Consider the following 9,209-nt stretch of genomic DNA (forward strand, 5'->3'; position numbering starts at 1 on the left):
ATCCAGGCTTGTCAGAGTCTCCAAATTATTGTCTACATCTTTGAGAAAATGAATGACTTCCAAATTTATTCAGCTCTGCTGCCATTTACATAAATTAATGACCAGACCTGTTATTCTGCCCACTGAGCAACTGGCTTTCTGTTGCAAACAGAGCAGTCCTTTGCCTGCTTATAAGACACAGAAATTTCTGGTCTTTTCCATGTTGCTTCCTCCTAACTCCTCACGGCAGAAAACCAGTGAACTTGGTATAGAAGTGGGAGGAATAAGGGGGAGAGTGGAGGATTATAGCAGCTGAACAGCCCAAGTGCCTCTGCGAAGAGAGAAGCAGAGCGGAGCAGCAGCCAGATGGATATGTTTTGGGCCCCAGGGAGAAGGTGTGGTTCTCTTGGTTTTGAGTAAGAAAAAATGGAAAATTCCACCACGTGTCAGCTATTAGTCCTGGAAGGAGAACTGTCTGAGAATCCTATCCAAATTTAATGTAACAGCAAATCTGCTGAGAAGGAGTTTAGCTCAGATGTAAGGTACTAGGGTCACAGCCTAATTCCCACGCACAAGTGGTTTTGTCTAGAAACTGCAGAGGATGCAACACTTATTTTAAGACATCCCAGCCACAAAGACAAAACATTTCTCCTTAAATGTAAGAAGGGTTTGAAGAAACATTTTCCTTCTGCAAAGACAAGAATAAAGGCATGAAATGGAAAAGAGGAAGAGATACAGACCCTGCCAATTGGCTTATGTTAGCAATGAACTAGTACTGAAAAAGTGATTGCAGGTACCAGATGTGACCCACAAGAATAGAAAAATCCACCCAAGAGGCCCAAGCAAACAATATTAACTTGCACCACTATATGCTAGTAAGACTTAGGATCAGCAATACATTTGAGTAAAGCCGTTGTCTTGAGTAAAGCCAGTGTCAAAGGCTTCCCTGAACAGGGCAGAAACGCAGACATGTCTCACATATCAAGAGCAGCAATTCAGGTTTTGAATCCTGTTTCTGACCCCAATTACCTGATTTTCATTTCATTCATCCTGCTCAACCTTAAGATGAGGGCAGTAGCCCCACCTTGAACATAAGAGATGCATACAGCTTTTGTGTGCTGTTATTGCTAAAGCAGCTGGAAGATAAAAAGCTTACAGGGTTAAGTGATATTACTTTCAGTGCAGACCTGGGCCGCATCTCCCAGAAAGCTCCAGCTACCCTGGGCAGTTTCAGAAAATGAAAACAGCTGGCTTTGCTGGCTGAGTAACGCTGCTTATGGTTGCTGTGATGCTGGATTGATACGAAGCTGCCAGAAGCTGCCATGGAATCTAGCCTGTTACTAATTTGTGTAGGCAGTGGCACCTGCAAAGCGCTGTCTCCAAAACAAGTTCTGAGTCCAAACCATACTTGAAATGCAGAATTGGAACAGAAGACTCAGTTGTCCCTTCTCCTGCTCAAGTTATACAGAGCAATGGATTTGTTTGTGCTTTGATCGGCAGTTTTTGCCGTTCTTGGAGAACAGAGGATGGGGGAAAAGAGATTGCCAAGAGATGACAGAGACTTCCAAAGGAACTCTGCAAGGAAATCTTCTGCCAAGTCAGCTCTTTTTTTTTCAGCCCTGATGCATGGATCCCTGTATTTGTAAACAAATTGGTTTGCACAGCTGAGTAAAAATTAGAATTTGTTACCTTGCACCTACAGAAGCAAGGGCCTGCCCTCCAGGGGACGAGGACATGAGGAAGGTTTCTTAAGCTCAGACTGAGCTGCATGCAGGGCTCCAGTTTCTTGAGCTCTGAGTCGCATGCAGGGCTTCCTCTCTCTGGATCATTTCACCATGGTATGTGAAAGCCAGCAAGGCCCTTAGTGTATGAAGAACCTCCACAGAGGTTCACATCAGAGGTGTGCATCCCTTCCCCATGCCTTTCCGCATACCAGATTCTGCCCTGTTCCCCAAGGACAGCACTGGTACCCAGGCAAAGACCCTTCATTGTGCACAAAGGCAGGGCTCTATGCAAAAGGGTAACTTTAATGGAATATTAAGTAATGTATGGCAGGAAACATCTCATCCTTTCCCCTCATCCTCTCCCCATGAAAGAGCTGGTGCTAAACAATCATACATGTTTGTTCAGCTCCTAAACAGTAGAAACATGTTTTGAAATGATAAACAACAAACAGAAAGGAGGAGACTGGAAGCATGTAGGTCCAAGATGCATTCAAATGCTGTCAGGCAGCAGCACTTCCCAGTTCCCTGCCCATGCCCTGGTCCCATGTCTGAGCAAGAGGAATTTTATGGTGCACTGGGAGTGCCTGGACCAGAGGGGAGCCAGGACCTGCCTCAACAAGGTCTCCACAGTCTGAACAACTCATGTCCCTGCTGTGGGAGGCACCTGCCTGACCGGCAGGTATACCCCAGCGTGGCCTCAAGAACCTACTGTCTCTTGAATCCATGATCAACAGAGAAACATATACAGAGAATGGAAATGGATAACTGACCATTGCACAACAGCAGTAGCTTGTCTTCATCACGTGGAGGATGCACTTTGCTCTGCTCTATTCATAAATATTAGATGAAGAAAACAATCCACAGCAAAATCACTAGTGATTTGGAACAAGCATGGGCGCTTGTGTTCAGCACATTAGAGCAGTCATTCCATAAAAGGTAGGCATCTTACCCTTATGGCCTCTTAAGTCTGCAGCACAAATATCTGAAGATAAGGAAGACAAGTTTTTCCTCCTATACTAAATTCAGCTAGGTCAGCTGTGGATTAAATCTCAGTTACGGACAACAGTGTTGAACAACAAGCAGGGAACACACCAGTTCCTATGAAGTGAAACTAGGACAGCCATATTACAAGTAAAAATGTAGTGCTCTCATTCAATGAGAAACAGTCATGAGCCCTTGGAAACAAGATCTGTAAAATCTTGTCTCATATCATGTTTCTGCTGCACATGTCCCTGCCATTTTAGCTCAGAGCTGCTGTGCAGCAGGCCCTAACTTGAACAGGTATCAACCACAGAGACATCACAACTCCTGGAATATGTCTGGTGCCTCTGTCTGGCTAGGAAAAAGCAGTCTGACTGGAAACAAGTAAGCACTTTGGATTTAGTGACAGAAGACATGAAGCAAAAGCAGGTTGCTGTTAAAAGTGGCACTTCAAAAATCCACAATTACTGCTTCAATATTATGTGTGAGGGTGAAGACTGTTTAACTCATTTTAGAATCCAAGAGCTAAGGTGCACCACTCCCGGTACAGGAGATACCCTGTAAAGATGAAGCTTTCCTAGTCATTTGAAGTTATAGGTGATACCACCCAAGTTCCTGAGCTCAGCTGCTATCCTCAAAACCTGTCTTGCCACTCTGACTCCAGCAGAGCTGTGCAGGTGGAAGTAAGCGTAACACTGGAGTTTGGATTTGAACTGCAGCTGTCAGTCTTAACACTGGTAACAGATCTGAGAACACAGTCTGGTCATTCATTCCTTGCTTTGCAGTTCTGAGATGACTAGAGAGCTGTGAGCACACATTGGTGGTCACTGTGAGAGACTGGCAGGCTCTGTTGTCACAAAGTCCCATTCCCCAGGAAAGCTGCCATTCAGCAGTTGTGGCTGAGACAGCATTGCTGGGTCACAGCACTAACACCATCCCAGGCATCCATGCTCTGAGGTAATATCCATCTCCCTCAGCAATGCAGTCACACCAGAACCCCTCACGAGCACTATGTGGACCTTCTAACCTGCTGTCTGCATACAAACCTTCAATGAAGTCAGAGGCTGTGTACACGCGGTGTTTTGCATTGCTGTCCCCCTCCGGATTGTTCAAACTCCCAACAGCTAGCTCGATCACCTCTATCAACTCATCTCGCTTATCCTTCCTTACAGGTTTCTCTTCTGGGTGGCGCGTCAGCCCTGTCTCCAGTTGGTACACCTTCTGCAGGGTAAAGCTCTCAAAGGGCACGGCCGCATACTCTGTGGACAGCTTAATGCCGGTGTGCACCTCTGCTTTGTATATTTGGGAACGGAGGAAAGCCAGCAGGTTAGCCTGGGCCTTCTCTGGGTTACTGTGGTCAAGACGAATGTCCAAGGGGTCTGGGTACTGGTCCTGCACGTTCTTAAGCTGCTCACTCCTGCCCTGGAGTTCGGCCTTCAGCTGGGCAATTTGCTTCTTCAAGCTGATGATGTAGTTGCGGTGTTGCTCTTCTCGCTCTTGCAGAATGGCTTCATATCCCTCCTTTGCAGTCGGACTGTGCACCCTGGGCAAGGCAAGTTGCTGGTTGTCACCCTTGGGTGTGCAAGCCAACATATAAACAATAGACACCAAGCAACAGGCCACCACCAGCAGGCCTACAAGTCGGGGGAGAAATAGAATAAATCCTCGTCGGAGCATCATCTCTTATAAAGCAGAGCCTAACTCCACACATGCAACAGTTCTTACATCCATGCAGTGCCACAGAGGCCCCTGGACTTGGAGTACTCTTATACAGATGCATGTATGTGCAGGAACTGGCTTGTCAGTGCTCTTAAAACATGCGCTCTGCCTCTATATCGGGCTCTCTCTGGTGTTTACCCAGCAGGAACAAAAGACAAGCTGCGACGCAGACAGGACACCTCCTGATCCTCATGGCAACACCTACGCTGCTGCAATGTGATCAGCTGGTGGCTGATGGAGCCTGAGGACCTGAAAGACAAATGACAAGGACAGTCATTCAAGCATGTTAGAATTTGGTCATTCAGTCCAGACCATTGAGAGTGTTCTGAGAATTTACCTCTTTTCCACAACTGCTCTGGCAAATCTCAGAGCTGTGAAGTGTTTGTGTCAAGACCCTTATGCGGGAAATTCTGTATGCACGCATTTAATTTTAATAACATGCCTTAGCCCATTGCCAACGAAAAACTAGTCTAGGCCTCAAAGTCTGCCGTGCTTTAGAAATCTTAGGAAGTCGTCATCTGTTACTTTCTGCCAAGATGTTAAGGTACTTAGTTCATCCGAGCAATGATGGCCCTCCAAGCATTCTCAACTCTTGGAGCACTTAGATTTTGAAGGCAGTCAGTCCCACAGCTACTGCATACATTTCAGGTTCCAGGCAACAAATGTGGTCCTGTTTGAACATATGAAGCCTGACCTGAAGCAGAGATTTGATAACCAAGAAACTAGAAACTGTTATCAAGGCCACTTGCTGCAACTAACATTGTTTGACATATCCTACCAGATGCTCCCATAAAAACCAAAGAAATACAGATGATAGATTTTTTTCAGAAGTATTCAGACCAAGTCTTATTCAAATCAGGGGAAGCTTTGTTTCCATCTAGGAGGCTGTCATCATTGCACACTATGCTATCATTTTAAGACCCTCTTCTGTTTCTCATAATGTTATAAAAATCTTGCAACAATGTACAGTACTACTGTGTTTTCCACATATGCTTAGAAACAGGAAAGAAAAATTAGATGACTGAAGATGAATATTGATCTAGCTGTAAGCTACATTAAAACAATTGCGCCGAGAACACTACTAGTGGGATTTTCAAAATCCCTCAGTTTTGGCCCAAATCCATGCCGATGCAAGGAACTTCATCATTTACTCATCTGACAGTAGACTTAGGCCAATGCTGAGTAACATCCTAGTCCTGCAATGCTGCATTGTTAGACTTGAACACAACCAAATTAACCCCTTGACGCTCACCCCTTGGATGCATGCATGACATTATGACACTGCTTTTGACCATAGAGATTCATAGTCCTTTTAGTCATACATCCTTGCTGGCAGACCCTTAAGTAAAAACAGTTTATCCAAGAATAAGAGTTGCAGAGTTTTTTTCAGTTATTTCTAGTCTTGAGTCAAAGTCTTCTGCAGGACTTTTTATCAACTGCTACATGACTTCCCCCCCATGTCTTGTTGACTATTACGCTATATACAACAGTTATGCAGAGATATTTCTGATCTTTGAACTGTTATCAATATTTGATCAGTCTGCAGAGCTTCTACAAAAAACCACCCCAATTATTAAGTAGGAATTGAAGGGGCTAGAGTGAGCTATAAAAATATTACTGTATTTTTCTCAAAGTAATGCTGAATAGGTCTTATAGTATTTACAGGACTGTCCAGAAAACGCCAGTGTTTTCAAAGCAAGAATTGTTGATGTTGAAGAAAATATTCAAGCAGTAGGAAAAAAGACAGGATGAAGTTGGCACCCTTACCTTTTTGCTGTGATCTTCTCTTAGGAACATCTTGGTCTGCTATAGCAACTTCTCAGCTTGCCACAATCTTCTCCTGTTTATCTCCCTTCTTATGCCCTTCCCAGAAAACGCGTGTCCTATAAAAAGCACTGTCAACCTCAGAACACCTCTTCATTGCTTTCACATTTGCCAGCTGCCTACATCTTCAGTCTGTCTCCTGTGTGGTGAAAGGCTGTAGTGGAGACGCTTCCTATGGATGCACTATAAAAGCTGTCCTCCTGCAATGTAAAGGAGCTTGTCAAAGCAGGGAAAATTAATCTGGGCATTTCTAACTCTACAACAGATCTGGCTAGAAGACTGCAAGAAGGTAGTGTGCAGTGAGACAGGGTCAGGAAGTGGTAAGATGTAGTACATAAAACACTGCTGTGCTTGTATGCTTCACTTCACACAATTAGTCCATTGACTGAATTGGCAGAAGCTGAACATCACTGAAAGGATTAGTTGTACTAACACGGTATAAACTGAAATTACATCTCAATGGCTTAGATAAACACACAATTTCATTTCTGTAAGCAGCAACAGATTCGAGTTTGGGGTAAAGAGCTCTTCAAATGTTGACCTTAAAATATATGCGTGTGTATATATAGCTATCTTCACTAAAACATACTGGTTCTGTCTTCAGGGTACTCTTTCTTTCCTATCTCATTTTCTGGTTTGTAATCTCACTCATCTTTGAGTGAGATCTCATCTTTGATGAGTGAGATTACAAACCAGAAACACTTCAGGACAGTAAATTAACTGAGTTACTTTGTCCCTTGAATCACCATTCTCATAACAAGAAATTCAGGCCATGGGGATTTCCACCTTCTTCACGGGGATTTTACCATCATGACTGGAGGCATCCTGACAACAAGCACTCTTACTTGCCCTCTGTTGCTACATCTGTCTTACTAAATTGTACTGGTGGCTTCGGTGGCATTGCCTTACAGTGATTGACATTTAAATACACAGCTGTTACTGTACTACTATCTCATGGGCATGCTTGTGAAAGCAGTCCCAATCCATGTCAGTGCCAAAAAAAGCAGATTACTTTAAGTCAACACTGAAGGTGGTCACGGCTAAGGCATCTCAGCTGCACAGACAGTACCAGAAAGCTAGGGATGGTAACTCCTCCTAACAACCGTTCTGTTGATTCCACCAGACCTACACAGTTTCACACCAACTGAGAGAGCCTGAGATGAAGGGGTGACAAACTGAAATGTCAGTTTTTTCCAGGAACTGACAAAACCACCTCTGTATTTCACAGCAGTCAGCTGCATCAAGTAGTATTAATCTATTTGCAAAGAGAAGTTTTAACGAGTATGCAGCGGTTAGTCTGATAGCCGAGGAAAAGGACATTAATTCTAAAAAAGCCTGTTTGCAAAAACATCTTCCACCTCAGCTCAACCTGTCAGCCCAGCCAGAGGTCAGACCAGATCATAGAAGTGCTTTTCACTTGTTTTCAAGGAACCTGGGCCCAAAAATGATCTAAACACAGAAACAGGTTCTGTCATCACTGTAAGCACTGCATAAACAGCTCTGCACGGTGGAGGGTGCTGCACCCAACCATAGGGAGTGGCAAAACTGAAGAAAGTTGGTTGGTTTGAAATTTTGGATAGTACGCACCCAACACCAGTATCGGGATTTTTAATGGACTGTAGAGGTAGGGGAAATTTATCTCTGCACAGAAAAGACAACGTATTTCAAACCTGGATTTTTGACTCCCAAAAGCCAAACTGAGAACTTGTGCAGAGGAAAGGGACTCAAAACAACGTATCTCTGTATATGTATCTCCCCTCTGAGCTCTACACTCTCCTCACTCTTCATGTTGAGGACCGAAACCGATGGCAAAAGAAAAGTCACGTTTGCAGAGGCAGCAATCTCTCAGCGCATACGGCATGGGCAATACCAAATAATATCATGTTTTTAAGTATTTTTTGCCAGATCTTCCTATTGCAGGTGTAACTCAGACTAGCAACTACCATTTTAGCTCACAAACCCTTTTGAAATTTGGGGGGCTTTCTTTCTTTCTTTTTCTTTTTTTAACAGAGGCAGTGAATGGCAGAAGCTGCAATTAGTTTTCATGTAGGTGTTTGAAACATCTTCACTGAACAGCAGCACACATGACAGTGAGATTTCACTAGAATCATATTAATCTCCAAAATGAGCTGCAGGGAGGAAAAAACAGATTTTTCACCCAGACTTTAAATGCCTTACAAAAAAAACCCCAACAACAAACAACAACAAAAAAAAGACATTCTGCAGCCACTTGATATTTGCCGTGAACTTTTTAATTACAAGGACTGCACATAGCACTGCAGACAAATTAGTCTGCTTCAAATGTTAGTGAAAAGATTTTGCCCCATTTGCCCCCTGACAGAAATTCAAGCCACTCAGCAGAAAGGGACATGTCACAGGGATTAAAATCTAGTGTCAGACACGTGTTTAAGGTGCACGTGGCGGGAATGCAAAAAGAAATTATTTCTCCTTAATGCCAAATCATGTATTCTCAACTACTTCTCAGCCTAGTTCACCTGCCCAGGGCTGAATTAAACAACACGCTGACTAAGGAAAAGAACCTATCTGATAAACTGACTGGGTGCACCTTCATAGCCTTCCTGCATTGTCCCCTGCTAAAAACCACACCACTGGTCCCTCTTGGGTTGACACTCACGCATCCCAAACAATTAAAATGCTAACATCTGGTTTGCAATTGATAGAGCACTTGAGACAGAAATAAGGGATTGTTAAGAAATAGTGTCCAGAATCAAAATGCTAAATACCAATATTTGAAGACAATAGACAACTTACCGTAACAATTATTTCCTAATCTTTGATTCCAGAGACATCTTCAGCAGAAAACCTTACTTGCACTGCCACGCACACTCTCAAAGAGAAAAGTCTCGGTATCTAACCCCACCCACAGTTACACTGTTCCCCTGTACAATTAACAATTACAATCTGATCATCTTGCAAATAGGTTACAACAACTATTAGAAGCAGTCTTAAACAAAACAAGAA

General features: G+C 43.6%; 1 protein-coding gene across 1 annotated transcript in view; it reads right to left on the reverse strand.

Moving 5' to 3' along the window:
• The window catches only part of CSGALNACT1 (chondroitin sulfate N-acetylgalactosaminyltransferase 1), a 15,774-nt gene extending 11,410 nt beyond the window's left edge, over positions 1-4,364 (reverse strand). Inside the window, exon 1 of the mRNA XM_009881137.1 lies at positions 3,731-4,364. Within this exon, the coding sequence (XP_009879439.1) occupies positions 3,731-4,364 (634 nt within the window). The remainder of the gene's footprint in view (positions 1-3,730) is intronic.
• Between the last annotated feature and the right edge of the window lie 4,845 nt (positions 4,365-9,209).

The sequence above is a fragment of the Charadrius vociferus genome, unplaced genomic scaffold (genome assembly GCF_000708025.1).
Source record: "Charadrius vociferus isolate BGI_N301 unplaced genomic scaffold, ASM70802v2 scaffold953, whole genome shotgun sequence".
NCBI classification, from domain to species: Eukaryota; Metazoa; Chordata; class Aves; order Charadriiformes; family Charadriidae; genus Charadrius; species Charadrius vociferus.